We start from the raw sequence: 24,984 nt of genomic DNA on the forward strand, positions 1-24,984 counted from the left end.
ACCCTTGTGTATCAAAACTTAACCATTATCTAATGGCATGGATCTGCTCATGGGTGATACAGGCCGAGATGTAAGTGACAAAAACAAATCTTTTAGAAGGTGCTTTTACATGTAATGTTGCTAGATTTGTTCTTATAAGTTTTGCCTCATTGTTCTGTTGCTTTGCATTTCAAGAGGTGGCTTTATCATAAATTGTGTACATTAGGATCTGTATAGCCAGGCACTTTCATGAGCAAGTGACCAAAAATTTGACTTAAACTAGATGAAGCCAAATGGAAACTTACTGGATCAGTCCAGGCAATAGTTCTTGTGAGGTATGGCTTCAGAGGTTCAAACAGTACCTTTTTTTTTTTTTTTTTTTTTAATCACAAAGTTTTATTATCATGGTCATAACTATTTACACATTTTTCATCTTTTTAAGAATATGAAACATTCCTCTTTCTTATTTAATGCCTCTCTCTTAGAATTTTTTTTTTTTTGTATTATTATGGCAAACCTAATTTTGGTTAGGTTTTTTTTTTGTTGTTTTTTTTTTTTTTCCACACACACACACTGTATTTTATTTTTACAAGAGATAAATAGACTGACACCAAGCATTGTACCATTCCTTTTTATTGATGAAGAATATTCCATTGTATGAATAGACCATTTTTTGTTTTCCATTCACCACTTTAAGGACATTTGGGTTGTTTCCAGTCTTTAGCTTTTATGGATAATGCTGCTTTGAACCTTCTCATATGACATATACTTTTGTCATTTTGCAAATTAACCAAGTTACCTTGGTGGTACTACATTTTAAGTTTTTTAAATCTTAATTTTATAACCATATTAGTTATATATGCATAGATTCTTGTTAAAAAAAAAGTCAAACATTTCAGGAGAAGCAGAAGTTCCCCATTATTCCCACTTTGAATGTGCCAAGGGCTTCTCTAATTGGCTCAATTAGGAAACATTATACTTCAGATCTAATGTAGGAAACTGTTCAAAAAAGAAAACATTTCTGGTAGTCTCACCAAATATAACACTTGCTTCTCGGTGTTGTAGGAAAATCAGGTTGAAAAAGATATAGGACTTATCCCCAAAGATTTTACAAGTGTTAAAATTCAATCCAGCAAATATTTATCGAGTCCCTAGGGTGATGACGTATAGAAGAATATGGCATTGTTTCTGCCCTCAAGAAGGTCACAGTATGGTGGGGGAGACAGATAATAAAAGATAAAATGAAGTACAATTGACAAAGTGCTAAGGGAAAGCAAAAATGGAATTGAGACATATAAAAATCATCTAGGATGACTAAGACTGAAAAAATCAAAGACCCCCAAAAGCAACCTGTGGGAAAGAGGCTATAAATGGGGAAGTAAACTAAAGCCAAAATGAAACAAACAAACAAAAGCTACCATTTAGCTCATCAGAGAGATGAGTTATTACACTTTAAAGAAAGAACAGGATGCTATAAAAATGAAGCAGTCTAAGAATAAAAATGAAGCCTTGTGAATTAAAACTGTGAAAACAGAAGGGTTGAAAGAAACTTGAGGTGCTCTCTTAAAAAAAGAGAAAACAATGGGGAAAAATAGCAAGAAAATATAAGAAAATTTGAGGACCAGTCCAGGAGATCCAAATAATAGAAGTTTCAGAAAGAAAGAATAGAAAAAAGAGAGAGAAGGAAAACTATTAAGAAATAATTCAAGAAATTTCCCAAAACTGATGGGCATATATTTTGAGATTAAGAGAGCCCATCCAGTAACCAGCACAATAAAGGAAGATAGACTTATGCTAATGTACATTATTGTGAAATTTTAGAAACCTGGGGACAAAGGAGATATTACAATTTTCAGGGAGGAAAAAAAAACGGAACTCATTCCAAGAGTTGGAAAGGTATTGGTTGGATTTCTCAGTACTGGGGAGCTAGAATGCATTAGTAAAATGCCTTCAAAAATGCTGAGGGTAAATGGGAAACTTATTGCCAGCCTAGAATTCTGTATACAGCCAAATCATGAATTAAGGGTGAGAGTAGAATAAAGACATTTCAGACATGCAAGTTCTCAAAAATGTACCTTTAGATATACACTTTTTGGGAAGATATTGACGGTTGTACTCCAATAATATAAGGGTGTAAAACTAAGAAAAGGGAAAACATGGGATCTAGAAACAGGAGATTCAATGTGGAGAGAGGCAGAGGGAATCCTTGGGATGAATGTGAGGGGAAAACCCCTGGGTGACAGCTGAACAGAAGCCTAGGGGCTGCCAATTTAAATTGAAGTTGGCCAGAAGGCTCCAGAAACAATTTCTTCAAAAAGATGAGACTGATAGAAAATCAAATGTGTTTGAACATATTGAAAACAAATTTGTAGTAATATGTGCATAGAAAATGAAGCAAATGAAAAAAGTAAAGATAATTGTTAACTCCAAGGGGGAAAATATTATCAAGAAAGAGAAGTAAACCTGGTATAACTACATGGTTCAGCTGTGAGTGATGTTTACAGAATGATTAAATGGACGGTTGATGAGAAGAAAGTATAACTATACAAGGACGAGGCGAGACAGGAAGCTGGTGTATATGTAGAGAAAGGGGGTTGGGCGGGAACTAAATCCTCCTTTTCCATGATGGGAAAACAGTATAAAAAGTCTAAAACTGAACAAGTCAAGAAATGGCAATATAAACACATTATTTAGAGATGTGGAAGACAATGTAAATAGCTGACAAAGAGTAAGTGGTTGCTTCTGGGGAGTGGAAGGAAGAAAGTGGAGGAGGCTGCTGTTTTGCATAACATGGCTTATGGAAGTATTTGATTCTTTAAACTATTTGCAGTACAAGTTTAATGGGAATAAAGTCACCAATTTTTTAAAAGAGGCAAGTGATCAATTCCAACTAGAAGATCTGGGAGGGGCTCCTCCATGTGGGAGCTGAATGGGGATTTTAGCAGGTGGATATGGTGGGGAGGGGCCTCACGGGTGAGAGTAACATGCAGTCAGAAAAGAGGATCAAAAGTATATTGGGGGGACTTCCCTTGTGGTGCAGTGGTTAAGAATCCGCCTGCCAATGCAGGGGACGTGGGTTCGAGCCCTGGTCCGGGAAGATCCCACATGTTGGGGAGCAACTAAATCCGTGCACCACAACTACTGAGCCTGTGTTCTAGAGCCCGAGAGCCACAACTACTGAGCCCGCGTGCCACAACTACTGAAGCTCACACGCCTAGAGCCCATGCTCTGCAACAGGAGAAGCCACCGCAATGAGAAGCCCACGCACGGCAACAAAGAGTAGCCCCCTCTTGCTGCAACTAGAGAAAGCCCGTGGGCAGCGATGAAGACCCAACGTAGCCAAAATAAATAAATAAATAAATTTATTTATTTAAAAAAAAAAACTGTATTGGGGAAAGGTCAGTAAGTGTCTTGAATTCCATGCTTAAAAATATACAGACTTCACTCTGGAGATAGTAAGTGCCACTTTGAAGCAAGTGCTTGACCTGCTATGACCTTATATTTCAGAATGAGGCATAAATTAGAAGGAGGAGACACAGGAGGCCAGGAGTGCACTAAGGAGGTTTGCGATACCCCAGGAAAGCAATAGTTTGGGCCTGAGGAAGAACAGTTGACTGTGGGCCTGGCAGAGGTGGGGATGGGATGGGCACAGCCCTTGAAATTCCTTTTCTGAGGAGCCAATGAAATCCATGCATTGTTCTCTCCCATTTTGGTTTCTTCTGCTTCAGATAATGGAACGAGCTCTATTCCACATGGACAACAGCTATAAAATCCCCAATGTCCGGGGCACTGGGCGGCTGTGCAAGACCAACCTGCCCTCCAACACGGCCTTCCGGGGCTTTGGGGGCCCCCAGGCATTGTTCATTGCCGAGCACTGGATGAGTGACGTCGCGGTGACCTGTGGGCTGCCTGCGGAGGAAGTAAGCGGGGAATCTGGGGGCACAAGTCAGAGGGGGTTAGCCTGCTTTGTATCTTGGACATCTCCCATGGGTGTAGAGGATGGGCAGGCGCTGGTGAGGGGCGGAAAGCTCAACTTCCAGTTATGCCCCCCTGGTCTCTTGCCACCGACCAGGCCTCAGTGTCTCTCTCCTTGGGAAGGTACGGAGGAAGAACCTGTACAGAGAAGGGGACCTGACACACTTCAACCAGAGGCTTGAGGGTTTCAACTTGCCCAGGTGCTGGGATGAATGCCTGAAGAGCTCTCAGTATCACGACCGGAAGACTGAGGTTGACAAGTTCAACAAGTAAGCGCCAGGAGGGGAGGCGCCTGACGTTGTGGGGCTCTCTGGGTTTCAGATTCTATAGCCTTCTTGCTGAACTCAAAATAAGAATAATAACTTAAGAGGTAACTTAGGAGGCTGCTGTGTTTGCTAACTCAGTCACAGCCATCTCTTTAAGATCCTGAAATGGTCTTCAGCCCTGGGGCTCGGGGCTCAGCACTCAGCCTCATAGCACGTCAGTGTGGTCCATCTTTATACGTTTGTCTGCCTTCTGGGCAGACGATGTTCTAGAGAACAACGGCCTGGGACTAAGAACACCACGTTATGTGCCTACCTCTGACACTAATCTATAAATGTGACCTTGGCAGTCACTCCGTCTCCTTGGGTCTCAGTTTCATCATCTGTAGAGTGGGGATAATTGTGCTGGCTCTGTCTTTCTGACAGAGTTACTTGGATAACCAAATATACAGCACAAAGAAAGTATTATCATTATCATCAGTGAGCCACAGTTCCTCCCTGGGGCGAGTACAGTCCATGATCACCAGAGCACTCTGACCCAATCCGAATCCCACTCAGGGAAGCAGAGCAATGACACTTTAAAGTCAAGACTTTCAAGGGTGGGCCCTGTTTCAGCTCCACTGGAGGATCTAGAACCCAAATTTCCGCTGTTCTCATTTTGTCTACACAATTGAAGCACAACTCAGTTATGACAGAGACTAAGTGGGCAATTCCAAGGATGTTTTGTCCCAATTTTACAAAGATAGTGACATAAAATATGTCCAATCTGACATGAATATAGTGGAGAAACTGCTATGAGATTTTTTTTTTTTTTCCTTCAGGGAGAATTGTTGGAAAAAGAGAGGACTGTGCATAATTCCTACCAAATTTGGAATAAGCTTCACAGTTCCTTTTCTGAATCAGGTAATTGCTTTATATAATTTTGTCCATCTCCACTGCACTGGGGCCCCATTTCCCCCTCTGCTTGCAGTGTTGCAAGGGAAAGCCCATTGTCACGGGAACAGAGCTGACCAGAGGAACTCTTTGCTGTTTAAATGAAAGTTGAACTTGCACATCCCTATTTGATCTGGGGTCAATGTCTAGTTCTTATCTTCCTGCCTATAGGACTATGGACATCTGTTCTGCCTTTCTGATCCCATTTCTTCATCAGGAGAATCAGGACAAAGACCTACCTCCCTCTTAGGATGGGTGACAGAGAGATATGAAAAAAAAAAAGTCGTTTTGCAAACTACTGAAAGACTATATAATTAGATCATGAGATTTATACTGCTTTGATTTTTCTGTCTGAGGTTTCTATCCAAATTTCTACTGCTGGTTTTCTTTTTCCTGGGCTCCAGTACTTTTGGTCCCAGGCCTTAAACTGAGTTAGGATTTGCTGAATTTTCTGTTTGGTATCGTTCTGTTCCCTTAGGCAGGGGCCCTGATCCACGTGTACACAGATGGCTCTGTGCTGGTGAGCCACGGGGGCACAGAGATGGGCCAAGGCCTTCACACCAAGATGGTCCAGGTGAGCAGTCTGGAGACCGTGGGCATCCACCCCAGCACTGTGGTGTCTGCGTGAGGGAAGATGCTGTGAAAAAGAGAGCAGTGCCACGTACCAGAAGCAGAGGCGGGCCTAGGCTCTGGCCCTAGCCCTGCTGCTCATTTACATGTGACCGTGGGCAAGTCTGCCCCTCCTCTTGGCCTCAGTTTCCCCATCTGTGTAAAGGGGTTGGCCAGGTGATGATTCAGGCCACTTCCATCACCAGCCCTCTAGGGCTCTGTGACTGTGTGTAAGGTGTGTGTGTTATGCGTATTAAGGTAGCTGTCTACCCTCACTCACACGGGACTCCTCCCAGGGGTGCTGAATTAGAGTTGGCATACCTGCTTGGCCTGTGGGCACGGGCCAAACTGGATTTTTTTTAAAGCCAGGGTTAGTTTAAAAAGGCGTTGCTCATCACCATTACATTTATGACTTTTTTTTTAATCCAACCAAACCACTCCATAAAGTGCTGCTTCAGATTCAGACAGATGTGAGAGCATCCAAGTCTCAGTAGAATTATGGTTTACGAGATGATTTTCTTTCCTGTAACAGTGAATCTGAATCCCATCTTGGGGAGAAGGTAGCCAAGCCCTTCCCTAGGGAGTGACGTCCTCTCTGTTCGCAGGTGGCCAGCAGAGCTCTGAAGATCCCCACCTCTAAGATCTACATCAGCGAAACAAGTACTAACACTGTGCCTAACAGCTCTCCCACAGCTGCCTCTGTCAGCACCGACATCTACGGACAGGCCGTCTACGTAAGGAGCCTCAGGGGCCACCGCGCTGAGGGCCAGCCCAAGGCCGGGGGCCTGGAGAGTCCCCGGGCTGGGGGCTGGAGTGGTTCCTTGCAGGCTCGCGGCTGTGGCCATGCCTCTGGCTCTCTTCTCCAGGGGACACCAAGCTGAAAGAGGGGCTCAAGACCCACAGCCGCTTCCATCAAGGCCAGGAAGGATGAACGTGGGAGGGCAAGGGCAGCTGGAGGGAAAGCAGGGGATTCTGGGAGGACACAAGACAATGGAGTGAAATTGAAATTCGATTGTGGGGTCAGCCAGGTCAGACCACGTGCTTTGTTTGATGTCATCAAACAAAGGCGTTTGATGGGAGAAGGCACCTCCTTAGGGGTCCCTCAACATCTCCCCCTCTGTCAGCCTCAGGACTGGGTCAGGAAATGCTCTCCAAGCAAGGGCCAGCGGCTTCTACCCGGGGACTCAGACATTCCCAAGAGGGTGGCAAGGCTGTCCGAGTGGCACTCTGGGCACAGCATCGCTTGGAGGACCTCGGGGTTTTGTTTGGGTCTGGGAACGCAGAGGACTGATGTGTCTGCCATGTGGGGCATGTGTTCTTCAGGAAGCCTGCCAGACCATCCTGAAAAGGCTGGAACCCTTCAAGAGAAAGGATCCCAGCGGCTCCTGGGAAGACTGGGTAAGTCTGAGCTGATTCAAGTCGCTTTTGCAAATTAAAGTGAAGTTAAGAGCAGGGCTTTGTCCCCGACCCTGGGCAGGAATAGGATGTCGGGATCTCGTCACACAGGCAAAGAGAAGTTGAGGTGCTCTGTGTGCTTTCACAGGACAAGTCAATGCTCAGCCATACTGGGCCCCTCTCTACAATGTTCATAGTTGAGGGAAGTCACCTGAGGAGAATTTTTGATCCAGAATCTTGACAGCCCTGTGGGAACTAGGGGTTCGGCTACCCTGAGCCTCAGAAGACGGGGTGAGTGCTACCTCTGCCTCACTGAGAAGTCTTGGTCCCTCGGGGCTGGTCCCTCGCCCCACTTGTTTGCAGTCTTGATGAGCCTCGTTTTCTCCAAACCTCCATCTCTCGGAGGGCTGCCCCAGGAGCCTCTCCCCTTGCCCAGCTCTGGGGTCCGGAGACTCTATCTGTGAGGGGGCAGGGAAAAAGATACTGCCCACGGGTTTATATCGTCTCTGTGATTTTAAGAGTGACACAACAAGCACTCATGATAAGAATGAGCCCAGTTCTCTGATTTCTGGTTCAGAAGCCTGCATGTCAAAAACCCTCAGAGGGAGCTGCAAGGAAGTGTCCCTCAGGTGGGAGACCTCAGCTCCTCCCATGAGCAGAAGTAGCAATGGTGGCCCTGCCTCACCTTCCCCTAATGTTGGAGTGAAAGGACTGGATATAATAGTAACACATAAAATGTGACCACACGTGAACCAGCACAGATAGTACAAGTCTCCCTCAATAGAGTCAAAGAAAATAAGCTATTTCTCTCTGACTCACTCACCTTACTATGCCTCATACAACCTGTACTTCCCTGCCCACACTCATAGACACCACATGAATGTGGGTTGATTTTGGTAGTTTGAATTTTAGTATGGATTTGTAAGGCAACGTAATTGTTTTTAATAATGCCTTTCCGATCCGTTGACCTGGGCTTTGTCCTCAACTATCGGCCATGTAGTCCAGTGTTCCTTATAGGCAGATAACCCCCAAAAGGCCATTATCAGAAGGGTGTGATCAGGAGATGACAGGCATCAAAGCTCTTTAGTGTTTGTACTGTACTGAAAAACAAGCCATTACTGCCACCACTATGATCTATGTATATATTTGATATCATGCACATATAGTAAGGATCCTAGAGAAATTTTTTCTCTAAACCTTAGTTTTCTCATCTGTAAAATGAAGATAATAATCTTCATAAATGCTGATCTTATAGGATTGCACTGAATATTAAGTAAGACAGTATCTGTAAAGGACTCAATAGCATCTGGTATATAGTCAAGTGCTTGGTAATTGACAATGATCATGATGCAAACTATATCAGTAACAAATTAAATCTTAGAGCTGTGGATATTGAAAGAAAGAGAAAGAGAGGAAGGAAGGAAGGAAGGAAGGAAGGAAGGAAAATGTATTATGTAGCTAAAGAGATAGAATGGGTGGAGAGATGGATAGCTTTATTAATAGGAAAGTATAAATAAGAACACAAGGCTAACATGTTAAGTATCAAATGAGCAGTGTACAGAGCTGCTGTTGTAATGCCCAGATTAGGGAGTAATCACAGGAGAAGTGGATGAAGAGGCAAGCTTGAGCTGGTTGCTGAGGGAAGAAAAGGATTTGGGCAGATATAGCAGAGGACCCACATAAACAAAAGTGCAGACGTGTGGGGACATGAAGGATTGGGAGAGACTTAACACTTGATTTTGGCTGGAGTAACAATGGTATGTGTGTTACATAAAGCCAGAGAGAAGACTGGGGTCCTGAATGTCAGGCATTTGGTCTATTGCTCTGTAGGCAATGGGGAGGCGTGGAAAGCTCTAGAGTAGGGGAGTGACATGGGTAGTGTGGTGTGTTAAGATGATCCCTCTGACTGGGCTGGGCTACACGGCAGGGCGAGGAGGCGACTTGAGGCAGGAAGACCAGTTAAGAGGCTACTGCAGTGCTCCAGGCTTCAGATAAGGAGGACCTAGTGCAGGGGGTACGGTGAGAAGGGGAGGTAAGGCATGGAAGTGAGAATCAGTAGTAAAAAGAGTTGATCAGCTTCCAGATGAGGAGGACGAGCTCCTGAAAGTTTAGTGCTGGGCCAGGGTTTCTGGAAACCATGGTTCCCCCTTCCTGATGGCCATTTCCTCTCCTCAGGTCATGGCTGCCTACCGGGGTACAGTGAGCTTGTCTGCTACTGGGTTTTACAGGTAAGTAAGGCACTGATCTCGCCCATCTTACAGTGTGTTGTCATCCTAACCTCTGCAGGGCCCTCCAGCACTGAACTCTGTCAGCCTATGGTCAGGAGAGAGCAGTTCCACCAAAATGCATGTCTCTCCAATGGACTTCCACTAGCTTCAATTTAAAGATCCTCTAAAATACGTGGGCTTACAAAACTATGTGCCAAAAGCACGAGCTGTCATATCGGAAGACCTCTGTTCTAGTTCTGGTCTTAAAGTATACTATTCCACTTGGGGGAATCACTGGTTCTCTCTGAACCTGTCTCCTCATTTATTGACATAGTGCGTCAATTACCAGCCACTCTCGCCTCAGCGTTCTCCTCAGCAAGAACCAAAGGCGTCTGGTGTTCTGAGTTACCCGTGTGTGTTACTTTGTGCTACGTGTCAGATTTCTTTAAGGAGGCTTTCCTTCAAAAGAATGAGAGGAGGATTTAGAGCACATAGTCCTGTTACAAAATGCAGAATTCAGTGGACTTAAAGTGAGTTTTAGAAAAGAGCACGTATCTTCCGCAACTTTAAAATTCAGTAGCAGAGACCCTGTCCAACAGCTTTAGAAGCTGTAAAAAGATATGATCGTATTTACTGTCAGCCATAATGTTTTAGCTTTCTCTGGGAAATTTAACTAGGACCTTTTCTTTCACAGATCAGTGGATTTGGAAAATAGTTCAATGTTTGCTTTAAAAGGTCTTGTGTGAATTTATGAATATATATAATATACATGTAATATAAATGTATATATATACTTTTAGGGCAAAGTAATGTTTTGCCAGTGCTCCTTGGGTTATGTAATATTTGACCTATGCAAACACAAACTAATGCAAATTTTCTCATAAGTTCCTATTTCATTTTTAGAGTTGATAAAACTGGGGTTATATCAGGGAACACCCAGATGAAGATGGTGAGGTCAGAGGTCAAAGAAGGTGATGATCTCCTGGGAGAAACCTTTTCCCTCAGCCCTGTATTGGTTTTGTTTTCATGCAGATTCTGATCACATCAGCTCACATCATTATTTCTGTGTAGTGAATAGAATAGCACAGATACAGAGTGTTATAAACAGAGAACACACACACACACACACACATTCGTATATGTTGACTCATGCAAAATTGGAATCTTATAAGATATTCAGGATTGAAAAAGAAAAAAATTTATAAAAGAGCATCTGTTTTTATTAACAACCCTTTGCTCAAATCATTTGTTGAAACTTAGAAGGGGTCAGTAGATGAGGAGTAATACCAGGCAAATTGGCAGCTTTAAGAGGCACCCAAGTTGGCACGAGGTACTGATCTTACTACCTTTCACCTTGAGAAAGGTGAGCAGCCCCGTGAGCAGGTGAACTTGTATGAACAGCTCACAAGCTGGCCCAGAAAGAACCTTTGGTTCTGAGATCTTGAATTCCTATTCAGTAGATCATTTGGAGTGTAGCTTACATGTCCTTCATGAGCTCAGGCAGATCTGTCACCTCTCTTTCTACCATGTAGAGGCCAGCATGCTGGGACCCTCCACTGCTCAGCTCTACAGAATGATTCATATAAAGGCCATTGGCAAAATAGAGCAGAGACAAGGGACAAAATGCTCCGGAGTGCCTGGGTTTCATGAACAGGTTCAAAATGTTCAAAACTCATGGACTTTTTAGAAGAACAGCTGAATAAAAAATAAAACCTTTAGCGTCTTAAGATTTTATGGGACAAGCTATTTGTGTTTGTATGAGTGGGAGGCATGTTCCTCTTAATACATGTGCAGTATTTTCTCTTTTCTCCCCCAGGACACCCAACCTTGGCTACAGCTTTGAGACAAACTCAGGGAATGCTTTCCACTACTTCACCTATGGGGTGGCTTGCTCTGAAGTGGAAATTGACTGCTTAACAGGGGATCATAAGGTAAGAAGTTTGCAAAACTTTAGTACTAAAGGGAAAAAGAGAAACGTCTGAAATTGCAGTACAAAGAGTTGATAGGAATGAACTTTCTGGTTGGGAAAATAATGTGTTAAATCATGCCTTGACAAACTTCCTATAAAGGACCAGAGAGTAAATATTTTAGGTTTTCTGGGCCACAGAGACTCTGCCTCAATTATTTCACTCTGTCTTGTAGTGTGAAAACAGACATGAACGTGTGTCAACAGATGCTCATGGATGTGTTCCCATAAAATGTAATTTATGCACACTGAATGTGAATTTCGTATAGTTTTCATGTGTCACAACATATTCTTTTTATTTTTGTCACTCATTTAAAAATGTGAAAACCATTTGTAGCTCACAGGCCCTAGAAAAACAGGGGATAGGCTGGGTTCAGCCTGTGGAATGTAATTTGTGAACCCCTTCCTTACATGATCAACCCAGACACAGACAGGTTCAAAGCCTCAGGAACCTGGGGACCTGCCCTTCCTACTCACACTCCTGCCTGAGTGTGCCTGGAGTGCGCTGCTTGTGAAAGTACTACTCAGGTTGGCACTTAATAACCTAAGGGTCACCAAAACCCATCTATCATTCCACACATCCCTTTCTTTTCAAACTGCTTTTATTTTGCTGTCTGCACTAGAACCTCCGCACAGACATCGTCATGGATGTTGGCTCCAGTCTGAACCCTGCCATCGACATTGGACAGGTAAGACTCCTGGGGTGTCAGAGTGGTGACAGACTTGGCCACTGATGTGCTCCACCACCTCCTAGGGTCCCCAGACACAGCATGTTGTCCACTGTCATTTTTAAGCAGGTCTGAGCACGGTACCAAGTGAGTCTCCCTGAGTGGGATTTAGGTAGATGAGAGCCCACCCACCTCTCAGGGCGGAAGACAAATCCACATGGTTAAACCTGGAAAGGGCACTCATACATCAGAAAACAAGATGATGGGTGGTGGGAACACTGTGTGTGCACACACTCAAATGCACGCACACATGCACACACACGCGCACACATGCGTAGTCTGAGCGGGAGCATGAGGGGGAGTGGAGATTGAGTTTGGGATCAGTGTGCAGGCCGTGGGGTCTCGGGTCAGAGGCATCTTCTCCCTCCTCATTCCTCTTCCACCGAGGACATCTGTTGCACACTAGGAAGTAAATGCTACCAAGCGCGGGGCGGTGGAGGGTCCTGGGAGCAAAAGACATGGGTTCCAGCAAGAGGAATAAAGGGATGGCTGGAAGAAAGTCACTTTGGGAAAATAGAGTATTAAGCAGAGCAGCAGAACAGAAAAAGACAGAGGGAGGAATCAAGAACTGAGGTATTGAACATCTGGCAGAAAATGTTCATTGTGTTTCTCGAAACTGGATAGTTACTGATTATAGAGAAACTTAGTCATAAATCTGTTTATTAACTCACTGAACAGTTGTGGTGAGGAGCCCCTCCTACAGGCAGGCGCAGGGCTCAGCATGGGAGACACAGATGCTCAGCCCCCGGTCTCCCCCAAACACACTTGTTTAGCTACGATGGTGCTGCATAGCACGACTCTGAGCAGTGAGGCTGGGAGAGCAGACGTGTGGGCCAGCAGAGCATGGCAGTGCCCTTTAAGAGATCTGTAAGCTACAGCAGAGGCGCTCTTCTCCCGGAGGGCAGGCAGGGCTGGGAGTTCAAAAAGCCTCAATTCTACTATCCAGGAAAGTCCTCCTCTCTTGTGGGGCTGCCGCAAAGCGCATGGTCCCACTCAGCACACAGGAGGGACGTGGGCCCCTGCGGGACGCTCAGCCGCCATCAGCCCCCGAGCTTGCTTCTCAGCTCGGGGTCGCCATTCCTCCCCTGGCAACGTGGAAGGAACATCTCCATCTGCCGCGCGGCAGGTTCTAATGGGAAATTACGCCTACAGCTGCATGTCCCTCCTGGAATGGCCGCCAAGTTCTGAAACTGATTTCAACCTCAGTGCCTTTGCTCTGCCTACACTGATGCCTGGCAAAGGCCCGGATCAGTTATCCTGGGCTGGGGCGGGAGCCAGGGAAGCAGTGGGGGGCTGTTTTCAGCTTCTTTCCAGGCTCCACTGCAGGTGGGGCTTGGTGCCCGCTGTGGGAAGCAACACCTGTCTTTGGGTGAGGGGGGCGGGAAGGCAGGGTAGTCCCGGTCTCTGCCTGCCCTGCAGGTGGAAGGGGCATTTGTCCAGGGCCTGGGCCTCTTCACCCTGGAGGAGCTGCACTACTCCCCTGAGGGCAGCCTGCACACCCGCGGCCCCAGCACCTACAAGATCCCTGCGTTCGGCAGCATCCCCACGGAGTTCAGAGTGTCCCTGCTCCGCGACTGTCCCAACAGGAAGGCCATCTATGCATCCAAGGTACTGTTGCCCTGGGTCTGTGCTACCTTCCCGTCTACACTGTGGGAAACCACGGGTGGTGATGAGGGCCTCCGGCCACCCACCATGTGGGTCTGCGGGGGGCTCGTGTGGAAGAGAGAGGAGAGCCTGACACGAGCCTTGGTGAGGGAGATGGAGGGGTGGGCAGTCCTGCCTGGGAACATGGGGAACTGGGTCGAGGATGACACCAGCTCTGTGTGGTCCAAGCCAGCTCTTGCGGGTACGCTCAGAGGGATTCCTTAGTTCAGTCCTGTAGGTCGAACCCTGACCTACACCCCCGTCTCAGGTGTGCATCCCCGATGCTTGATCTTAGAGATGATCTCACAGGTCCAGCACCCATGTTGTCTCATGAGAATCAGCCTATTCACTGCACATGGGGCAGTGCCTCTGTGCACACACTTTCACCTCCTTCAGGGTCCACCACTACACCTTAAGTCTTGATCAGCACTCCTGGATGGTTATAACCATCCTCTATTTCCTCCATGCCCTGAATACGTATGAAAAAATTGTTGAAAATCAATCAAGCTGATTGATATAGTCGTTGGTCTAGGAAGGAAGACAGATAATTACTTGTAACCAATGAGACACAGCCCTTTGCTCATCTCACGGTTTACTTTACTGTGGGAGGGCCTGGGATACTTTGTGATCCTTGCCATTGGCTCTTACACTTTACTGCACATCAGATCACTGGGCGGTGGAGCTCATGATAAAAATGCAGCTCCACTGGGCTCACCCTTAGAAATTTTGATTAGGTAGGTCTGGGGTACAGCCCTGGAACCTGCATTTTTAGCAAGTGTCTTTAGTGATTCTGATATAGGCAGTCTGTGATCTATGCTTTGGGGGGATAAAACAACCTCTGCTAGAAAATAGTTTAATTCCTATTTGTCATGATGCCTCTATTTCAGCAAATTGTAAGAATAATTATGATGCCTGTAAATGTTGGTGACAGAGCTGCAGGTGGATTATTCCCCTAGGCTTATTGCTGTGAGGAAAGGGTCAGATTTTTTTTTGTCTGTAAAATATAGTTACTTAATATATCTTTCAACGGTCCATTGTATTTGCATGGTGTCATCAGAGAAAATCACATAGTAAGAGTTAGAAGAAATAGACCCACAAGGTTGAGTCATTTACTAGACTGATTGTTCTCAGCCTCTGATTAATTTTGACCGTCCCTCCTGTCTTGCTCGATGCAGCCACTATTGCCGGCTGGGCTACCCGGCATCCCCAGCCCTGCAGATGTGGAAGCTGGGCCCTCCCCTGACTCCCCGCCTATACTCTGCTCTGCCCACTCAGGCTGTTGGGGAGCCGCCCCTCTTTCTGGGCGCCTCCATCTTCTTTGCCATCAAGGATGCCATCCGCGCAGCTCGGGCTCAGCACACAGATAATAATACGAAGGAGCTTTTCCGGCTAGACAGCCCCGCCACCCCGGAGAAGATCCGTAATGCCTGCGTGGACAAGTTCACCACCCTGGTATGATGCCCCCTCAGTCTGGGGAGGTGGGGCATAGACTGGGGAAGGTTCTCTTGCAGAGAGAGGGGTGAGACGGTAGGCTCTCTCTCAACTGGGAAGCCTTGGGTCCACGCCCGCCCTCTGCTATGCAGTTGAGGTACCTCCTCCAACCTGCAGGAAAATAACAAGAAACCCCTTAAAGCTGCAGCTTGCAGCTAGGCCTCCTGAGAGGAAGGAGGGCTGTTTGATGCACATTTATCACCCACAGATTTCATTATTTTCCATAAAGTTGAGGGTGATGGATAAAACTCCAGAAGAACCTAATCTTTTGTGCCCATCCCTGGCACTTTTGAGACCCTTCTTTGTTAAACACACTGTGTGAGGTACTAAGGAGATGGAGAGAAAAAGAAGAATTAATTAATGAATGAGATGGACCACATTTGTTCTGTAATTACCCTGTGCCATGCTGATACTGGGGACACATAAGTGCCCTTGAAGAATTTGCAGCCTTTTAGGAAACCAGATGATTGCACTACGTGGTGATCGGTTACTACCTTGGAGGCGTGTGTAGCAGTGAACTCCATGGTCACTGGAATCATTTTGGGGAAGCCCCTATGTGATGCTTGTGGAGACAATGCCTGGCAAAAGGAGACTGTGCCGGGACAGTTTCATCCACTGTTGGAGCCTCAGAAGCAGCGCATTCTCTGAGTTGGGCTGAAGTGGGCCCTGCATACACAGGACTCTCCAACTGCCTTTGCAGCCTCTGTTGAGTTAGCAGAACTGGATTCTTCCTGATACCCAAGTTGGATTTCCTCTTGGGTATTTGATAGGAAATTCGATAGGCCTTTTGGGTTTCAAGATGAAGTGGGTGCTCATGAACCCAGTGTTCCAGGGATGGGAAGGGTACAGGAGAAGCCCTGGGGGCAGGCAAATCTGCCGTCAGTACTGAGGGTGAGGAAGGCAGATGGGTCCCCAGTCAGGCTGCCCTTTAGGTTTTCCAGTAGATTTAGCTTCAGCGTGAGGACCACACAGCCCATGTGCGGGGCTCCCAGGCAGTGAGATGCCCACACCTGGGCAGCAACCTTCCCATAGCCCAGAACCTTCCCACCGTGGCCCCAGTGCTGACCGTTACCCAAACCCCATTCTCACAGGGCAGAGGTGCTGCATGGCCCCCAATAAGCGCACACAGATTGCAAAGTTAGCTCCTTGTAAACAGTCTGATGCAGAACTCAATGATTTGATGAGCCCCTCCCTCTGAGGCCCTAGACCTAAAGCAAAGATTCTAACCTAAGCCCCTTCCTTTGTGATGCTACAACACACCAGTGATTTAAAATCCCTGCAATGGATTTGCATGAGCAGCTGATCCAGGAGCCAACTGTGCTTTTGAAGGACTGTGTCACATGACAAAGGACCACTTCTGTATTTGGTCATCCCTGGATCTCCACAGCCTGCCACAGTGCTTACCACATGGACCGTGCTTAATAAAAATAAACGAATGACTAGGAAATTAAGGGGTCCTGCCCTGGGGGCACTCCCACCAGCTGGGACTGCAGAGTGGTGTCTGGTCTTGGAATGGTGGTTGGCACTGGTGTCCCGAGCTCTGTGAAGACCCTGCAATAAGTTCTCTATTGTTCCTTCCTAGTGTGTCACTGATGTACCAGAAAATTGTAAACCCTGGTCTCTGAAGGTCTGAAGAAAAAAGCCCCATTGGAGTCTTCTTATCCTACACTGGGGATTCCGTGGAAGATGGAACTTGCCCTGCAGAACATGAATTTATAAAAGTTGCAGGATGACAACGGTGTGATTCATCAGGATGGTGTTTGGAAGAACACTGAATGCATTGGAAGATTTTGATCAAAAATATGATTTATAAACACAATGATAAGCAAATTCAGAAATGTTAGGCCCAAGTGGCCAATAGGCAATTAGCATCATTTCATGTCTGTTGTAATCATGTATTTGAAATAGGTTTAGGAAGTGTTTGTGCTATGTCCCAACTCACTGGACAGCCTGTATAACCTCGTGTTGACAGCGTCTGTCCTTCAAAGAGGATTTCCACAAACCTCCAGAAGCGTAAACCAAAGTAACTCTAAATCTGTGTGCCTTCCTCAGAAAGCTTTTCCTTCAAACCAATGAGCGTCATATTATAACCTCATATCCACACTCAGATTTGCAGTGGGACAGTGGGGTGAGATTCAAACCTCTAAGCACTTCATTGGAGAGAATAAAGAATGAAACAAATTCAAGGTTAATTGGATTTAATCTTCTTAAGCTGCATAAAGTAAGATTATTCTATAACACCAAAAGCCAACAAACCCAGTTATTGAGTACCTACAATGCATTAGCTTCTTCCTCTTCTCCTTTGTGCATTAAAAAAAGATCAGGTTTAAAAATCTTCAACTGAAGCCAGTAGTTCCCATCTACAAACGAGGCTACTCGAATCAAGATAGGCCAGAGAAAAAACAGTCAAGGAGCCTGGGTTCTCTTCCCAGCCATGTCTCTAACTATCTTTGTGACCTTAGACTGTCACTTCCCTTTTCTGTGCTTCATTTTACTGCAAAATGAAAGGATTGGACTGGAATAATCTCTTAAGGTCTTCTCTGGATCTAAACGTCTATAAATATATGACCTAAAAACTCCAGTTACATAAGGGAACTGCAGTGCTCAGAGGCTTGTTTCCCTTACTGTGATGTGCTATCTGGGCTTCATGAACTTGACTTAAATCCCCCCAAGTGTCTGAGGTTGGAAAAGAGAATAGGAGAAAGGCAAGGATCCCCTCTACTTGTTCCGACGGGTGATTTCATCACTACCTGGTGCTAGGTGGACAGTGTGACCTTGTCATGTGCCTTTACTGTATAAAATATCCAACATTCTGCTGGATGGGATCCACGATTCTGGCCACAGAAGGAGGACAGTGTAAACCACGCAGCTGAGCCCCGTGCTTGATGTCACTAAGAAATGAAACTGTCAGCTGGTTGGCATGTGAGAAATGCTTATTAATCATCATAATCACACCAAATGCTGACATCTGCCATATATTAGCCAACCTTCATTGCTAGAGAATACACACACCATTCACATGTACACACACACACACTTTCTTACAAAATTCCTTTCTTCAGAATATTCTAGACTGTTTTACAGCATGATGAAAACTGAAGAGCTTTAGAAATAAAACCGGTATTTGCACTGAGATCCACACAGGTCCGTTTCATTGATCTTCTGGAATGTTCTAGGACATGGCCTGAAACTGAGATGTGTCTGTCAGCTGTTATTAGTCTATCAGGGCTGAGCAATGACTGAATTCCCTTCTGAGCTTAGGAACAGAGGCAAGGCAGGGTGGTCGTGAAAATCAAACAGGAAAGTGCTTTGTGAGCTGTAAATCACCGTGCTATTCCGAGGTGTTGCCTTCCTCAGACACCTGGCCTTGCCTTGTTGTCTTATCTGTAAACTGCTTCAACTCTGTACAGTGAGGGTTGGTGTCGCACAGGCGATGCCAGCATTGACTGCAGTATCTCACTGCAACCTGCAGAGGGCAGTGGAAGACTGGACATGAGACCATAGTCTCCAGCTGGCCCGGCAGCTTCGCGTCTGCTGCAGGTTAGTTACCGGGGAGCTGATTTAGTGCCTCAGGATAGACCGGGTGTCTTCAAAGGTCTCTTCAAGAGCCGGATTTGAAGCTGATTTAGGGTTTCAGACTGACAAAAATCTCCTCAAAGGAGCTCTCAGAAGACATGGGTCAGCTGTGGGAGCCTGAACTCCTGGTGAATGGCTGGCAGGTGAAGGCAGGTCTTACTTTCTCAGCATCTACAACTTGCCAGGTGCCAATTTTCGTGTTTTACATACGGGGTCTCATTTAATCATCCCAGTGGCCTTAAGAGGTAGTACTTTAATCTCTGTAATGACATGAAGAAGAAACCCTGCCCACAGCCGTGCAGAAGGGTTACTCACGGGCATTTACTCCTGGAAAACAGGCTGCGACTGAGCCATGAAGGCAGGGAAACCTGGCATATACCGGGAGTCCATCTGCCTGTCAGAGTGGACCCGTGCTACGCAGGCTCCCAGAGGTTGGAGGAGGCCCCGATCGCCTATCTGTTCGCCTGTGTGCAGGTTAGGATTCTCACAGGGGCGTGACTAAGCCGTGGACTGTGGTCCGAGGGCAGCTGATGAACTTCAACATACTGCAGCTAGAAGGTGGCTAGGCAGCCCGGACGGGGAGGGCAGGATGGATGGAGGTCGTAGGAGGAACCGTGGGCAAGGGATAAGGACAGAAATAGTCCCAGCGGATTGATTTACGACTGGGAACATCCCCGGGCCCATGGTATTTTTATCTTTAGCGGAGGGGGAGCCTGGAAACCATTCCTTTTGCTGCCTATTTTAGATCCTGGGACAAGGCTGTTCGGAACATGCGGCTTCCTTGACCTGCTGAGGCTTGACGTCACCCTGGGGCCCCCCAGACCCAGGGACCTGTCCTTTTGTTTTGTCTCTATCCTGGACTGGGGGAGTACATGTCCCCAAGGCAGGAGACAGATCCTGTGACAATCTCATCACCTGAAACAAAGCAGCCCACCGATGGGAATGGAAATGTCAGGAACTGCCCGAAGGGTTTTTGGCATCATCTCTGTCCTTGAACTGGCCTAGCCCTGACCTTGTCCAATCTTCTAGACCGACTCAGCATCCTAGAACTGGAAAGAACTTGGGAACCATCAAACTCAAGCTATTTGTTTAAGAGCCAAGAATCGTAAGCCCAGAGAGGGTAACTGACTTGTCTACTGTCCCACAGCCTTTTAGTGGGAGAGACAGGCTTATGACAAGGCTGCCTGACTCCTGGTCCAGATGCTTTAAACTAAATCATACATCCACTAGTCAAGCGAGCCTTCTCTTAGGCAACCTTTGGGTCAAATTGCGGGGAAAATGATAGAATTCTAGTCAGGTGGGGTGGGAAGAAGATATGGACAGCTTGGAGCCCAAGACAAGCACTGTGCCCTACTGTCGCCTGTGATCTAGGACAGGATGCTGCAATTGGAATCCTTCTGAAGCTCCACAGGTGGGAACAAAATAGTAAGTGCAAAACATTCCCTTGTTCCAAGTGATGGGCTAGGTCATCTATGCGAGACTTGCATAGGGGCTTGGCTGGAAACGGACTTTGCTGCCTTTAGCTCATCACCTACCTCAGGGAATAAAGAAATGAAATATAGAGTTTGAGATATTGGAGAGAGAGTATATCTTTGAAGACAGCAAGATGTATATCCTCCCTGTTAAAGAGAAAGGAGGGAGGGAGGAAGGGATGGAGGGAGAGAGAGAGAGACTGTGTATGGGGCAGCGTTTTCCCCCACCAGGTCAGGGGAGGGGGAGCTTCAGGGGTCCACTCAGAGACCTACATCCTGAGAGCTTCTTGAGTGGCTGTGGTTGGATCAGCCTGAGGCAGCAGAGCAGCAAGAGGAAGTGGGTGAGAGGGAGTTACCCATCCTCCAGTGTCAGGGCAAGGATACCAGTGTGGCCACACTGGAGGAAGCCACCCAGGAGGACTGCCTGGAGGGGGCGATGTAATCCCAACAGAGGGAGAGACCATTTTGTGCCTAGGGATCAAACTAGCCTCCGGTCAGCTTGCTCCAGGGTGGCCCACTGGAGCACCTTTCCGAGTGCTCTACTGTGCCTTTGTGATGGCCCGAGCCTGAGACCTGAGATTTCTCACTCAGAAATCTTTCCTGAGATTGAGCCCTGAATGTTGGGGGAGGGGGCTTAAGAACAGCAGTGCCCAGGCTGCTCCCACTGTTCTGATGCACTCAGAACACCAGCCCTAGAAGCACAGAGCGCGTTTCTGAGAGTCTGGGCAGCGTGTGGCTTGCTGCCTTCTCCTCCTGCCTGCCCATCCCCATCACATCCTAGCTGGGCTGGAGACCAGGGCCCTTCCTCTGTGCAGCCAATTGTCCTCACCCATCAACAGTGTTGAACTGACCCATGCGTGTGCCCTGTGTTCTTCCTCCCATGAGATGTGTATTTCCTGAGGTCCTCCTGTCCATGTGATGTACTGGAGGGAGGCTGCCTTTCCTTGCTTCCGCCCAAGGCTGGAGTGAACACCTGCCCTGGGCAGGGGCACCAGCATGCCTCAGGCAGTGCTTGGCTATTTAGGAACTGAGTGTGGGCGGGCCAAGCCCCTCTGCTTCTCCTCTTCTTCCTCTCTCTGGGGCAAGTCACTTAGTTCCTCTGAACCTCAGTCTTCTCATCTGTAAAATCGGCTTGAATAATCATACCAACCCTGCAAGAAATTTTTATTTCTAAATGGACACGCATGAGGTATCCACCGCAGCATGGGGAATTGCCCTTCCTGCAAAAAGATTATAAATGGAGATACTCAACTTTGGTACTTGCTTCTAGTCCTTTATCAGACCCACATAATTGTTTTGTACTATAGTTTCTTAAAGCATTTCTATGTACTGAAACAATTATACACAGAAGTGGAACATCTTGTCTATTACTCATGTTTTGAGTATTGTGTTTATAACCAGATACACTGTGAATGTTTGTTTCCCTGTGGAGGGTCTGTTTTTCCTTTAAGAACTTTTTTCTTGAATAAATTCAATTACAATGTATATCAAATATAAGTAATATGGAGAAAAATAAAAGACACGTATATACTTCCCACCCAGTTCTAAAAATGTTTGTTTGCCCATATTTGTTTCTCATGCTTAAAAATGAATAAGTACAGTTGAAGCCTTCCATTTCATTCCACCCCCGCCCTCAGACTTGCCTCTCTGCCTTAAGGTAGTCAATATTCTAAGGTTGGTGTATATCCTCCCCCTTCATGTTTTTATGTTACATGTATATTCATTCACAGGCAACGTACAGTAGTTGTGCATGAATGTGTTTCAAAAGTCATACCCATCAACCACCAGAATGACTAAAATTAAAAAGACTAAAAACTCAAGTGTGAATAAGATGCAGAGTAAGTGGAACTCTCACACACAGCTAGGAGAGTAAATTGGTAAAACCCTTGGGGAGAACTACTGAGAGTCTCTACTTAAAGCTGAAAGTCTGCATACCCCCGAACCAGGAACTGCTGAGCTTATACCTAAGAGAAATGCATGCACATATGCACCAAAAAAAAAGTCCAAGACTGATCATAAGAGCACTGCTTGTAACACCTCCAAACTAAAAACATCTCGAATGTAGATCACCAATGAAAGGCATAAATTATCGTGGCACATTCCTACAATGGAATCCTAGCATAGCAAAGAGAATGAATAAACTATAGCTACATGCTTCAACAAGGATGCGTCTCCCAAACATAATATGGAATTAAAGAAGCCAGACAAGAAACAAGTACACACTTTGTATGTGTATGATCCCATGTATATAAATTTCAAAAATAGGCAAAACCAATCTATAGGATTAGAGGTTACGAGAGTAGTTACCTTTGGGCAGGGGTAGCAACTAGAGTAGAGCAAGGTGGAGGAGACGTCTTCTGGGATGCTTGGTAACATTCTATTTCTTAACCTGAGTGTTGGTTACAAGGGTGTGCCGCTTGGTGAAAATTCATTGAATGGTTCATTATGATGTGTACATTTTTATGTATGTATATTGCTCTTCAATAAAGTTTCCTTTGAAAAAAAACCCACATCCATGATATCATATGGTGAAATCCTTCTGCAACTTGCTTTTCCACTCAACCTTACGTTTTTAATATGTATTCATTTGATCTAGTTCAGCCATTTATCTGTTATGTAGTGTTTTATTGTATGTATATGCCAAATTTTATTTTTTCATCCTCATACTAGCGGATGTTCATGCTGTTTCCAGTCTTTCATTGTTACAAACAACACTGTGGGAAACATCCTCGAACATACCTCCTTCTGCAATGGGTGAGAATTTTCCTCCACGGCCCATACTCCAACTTCGCATTTCTGGGTATGTCTACTTTGTTCCTTTATTTCTGACTGTTCACGTTATGTTTTAGTTGAGTCTCTTATAAATAGTATATAAGATGAGGGTGTGTGTGTGTGTTTAAATGCAATCTGAGAATCTTTCTAACTGGCAAAATAGGGTATTTACAGGAATTGTGATTAATAATGTATTTTGATTGATTTCTGTCATTTCATTTGGTGTTTCTCTAATGACCGTGTTTACTCTCTTTTTCCCATTGTCTTCCACTGGCTTAATCAAGCTATTTCTTTCCTTGCCGCCCTGCTCTCTCTACTAGTTTTTTGGTTCTACAATCTATTTCTACTCTTTTAGAGATAATCTTTAAATTTTTAACATGCACACTGTATTTAGAAAAGCCTATGTTTAATTAAATATATATGCTGCCACGAAACAGGTTAAGAACCTTAAAATGCATGAACTCTGATCATCCCCTCTCTTCCTCCATCTCTGTAACTGAGTGGTTTCACCTTGTTCTAACACTTTCTTTAGTCACTGTTGTGTTATCCTTGAAAAGTTTAGTTGTATTCATATGTTTACCTTTGTTTTCTCATCATTGCTTTTATATCCCACTCTTTCTTCTGGGTTCAATTTCCTTCATTAAGAAACACATCTTTTAGTAGTTTTTCAGTCAGAGTTTGTGAATGGTAAACTCAGTCTTTTTTGTAAAAATGTCTTTATTTTGCCCTCATCCTCAAATCATGATTTAGTTGGGTATTGAATTCTAGGAAGCAGCTATTTTCTCTCAGTCCTTGCCATATATTTTTCTGATGTCAGTCAAATTGTCATTCTTTTGCAGGTAATATATCTCTCACTGGCTGCTTTTCTTCTGTTAAGGTATTTTAAGATATTCCATTATCTAGGTATGTGTTAACTCTTTATTTATTATGCTTGGGATTCTCTCTGCTTCTTCATTCCTATGTCAGCGTCAAAGGATATTGGTGGAGATCTACTCTGCTCAGTCCCTCAGGGACCAAGTGTAACAGAGGCTCCATCATCTGGTAGTTGCACCAACGGGGCTGTGAGGTCTCTTTGGAGCTCTTACTCTTGACCTTCTGACTTCAAGCTCCCTCTTCTTTTTGGAACGTGGGGGTCTCCCTTTCTTTTTTTTTTTTTTTGAGCTCAGCTGGGTGTTATGTTACATTTTCTTCTACGTTTCTATCCCTTTGAAGCAGAAGAAGAACATTCATTTAATTAAAACTTCATGTTGCCAAGAAGTTGAATCTTTTAAGAGGTTATATTCTAAAACACTTTAGATAACTTTCAATCCTATTTATTTTGCATATGAATTTACATCTCAGAGCCAACTGCCGGAGCATGATTCCAAGCATCTCCATATTCATATATCCTTCTGTTGCCCATTCTAGTTTTCCTTATGCTGTCAGTATCCATCATCAATCAGCTATTCCTTTCTATATTTGCAAATATTTCTAGGGTCCATCTTTCAATTCCTAATTGCCACAGCAATTCATCTTATTAAAATAACCATCCGTACAGGCTGTGAAACATACTTCCAAGAAAAATTTAGCACTGACTACACATGAGGGGCTGTGCCCTGGAAGGAAAATAAAGATGAATAAGCCTCAGATGCTGCCCCGAGTAGCACATCATCTAGTAGGATAAATATGACATGTACATAAATAACCCTAAATATATAACCAAGCGGGACCATGGCAATGGCTGAAGAGGCTCAGGGGCAGAATGCTTTGAGACTTCAGAGGGGACACACCGATAGATGGATAAACTGGAGAAGGCTTCATGGAAGTGGCATTTGTACTGACTGATGGTGCTGAAGGATGGTGTGTTAATTTTCTATTGCTGCCGTAACAAATTACCACAAATTTAGCGCGTTAAAACTACACCTTGTAATGTACAGCATGGTGACTATAGTTAATAATACTGTACTACATATTTGAAAGTTGCCAAGAGAGTAA

At 45.3% G+C, this 24,984-nt stretch overlaps 1 protein-coding gene across 3 annotated transcripts in view; it reads left to right on the forward strand.

The window, feature by feature from the left end:
- XDH (xanthine dehydrogenase) overlaps nucleotides 1-18,323 on the forward strand; it is a 62,381-nt gene extending 44,058 nt beyond the window's left edge. For all 3 annotated transcript variants that reach the window (XM_007191377.2, XM_007191378.2, XM_028168815.2), the window contains 12 exons: nucleotides 3,708-3,899; nucleotides 4,078-4,223; nucleotides 5,039-5,120; nucleotides 5,629-5,724; nucleotides 6,365-6,493; nucleotides 7,083-7,157; nucleotides 9,330-9,382; nucleotides 11,178-11,292; nucleotides 11,951-12,016; nucleotides 13,475-13,663; nucleotides 14,975-15,151; nucleotides 16,773-18,323. In XM_007191377.2, coding sequence (XP_007191439.2) covers nucleotides 3,708-3,899; nucleotides 4,078-4,223; nucleotides 5,039-5,120; nucleotides 5,629-5,724; nucleotides 6,365-6,493; nucleotides 7,083-7,157; nucleotides 9,330-9,382; nucleotides 11,178-11,292; nucleotides 11,951-12,016; nucleotides 13,475-13,663; nucleotides 14,975-15,151; nucleotides 16,773-16,823 — 1,371 coding nt within the window. In that variant the 3' untranslated portion in view covers nucleotides 16,824-18,323. The remainder of the gene's footprint in view (nucleotides 1-3,707; nucleotides 3,900-4,077; nucleotides 4,224-5,038; nucleotides 5,121-5,628; nucleotides 5,725-6,364; nucleotides 6,494-7,082; nucleotides 7,158-9,329; nucleotides 9,383-11,177; nucleotides 11,293-11,950; nucleotides 12,017-13,474; nucleotides 13,664-14,974; nucleotides 15,152-16,772) is intronic.
- Nucleotides 18,324-24,984: the final 6,661 nt, after the last annotated feature.

Source organism: Balaenoptera acutorostrata, chromosome 12 (genome assembly GCF_949987535.1).
Source record: "Balaenoptera acutorostrata chromosome 12, mBalAcu1.1, whole genome shotgun sequence".
NCBI classification, from domain to species: domain Eukaryota; kingdom Metazoa; phylum Chordata; class Mammalia; order Artiodactyla; family Balaenopteridae; genus Balaenoptera; species Balaenoptera acutorostrata.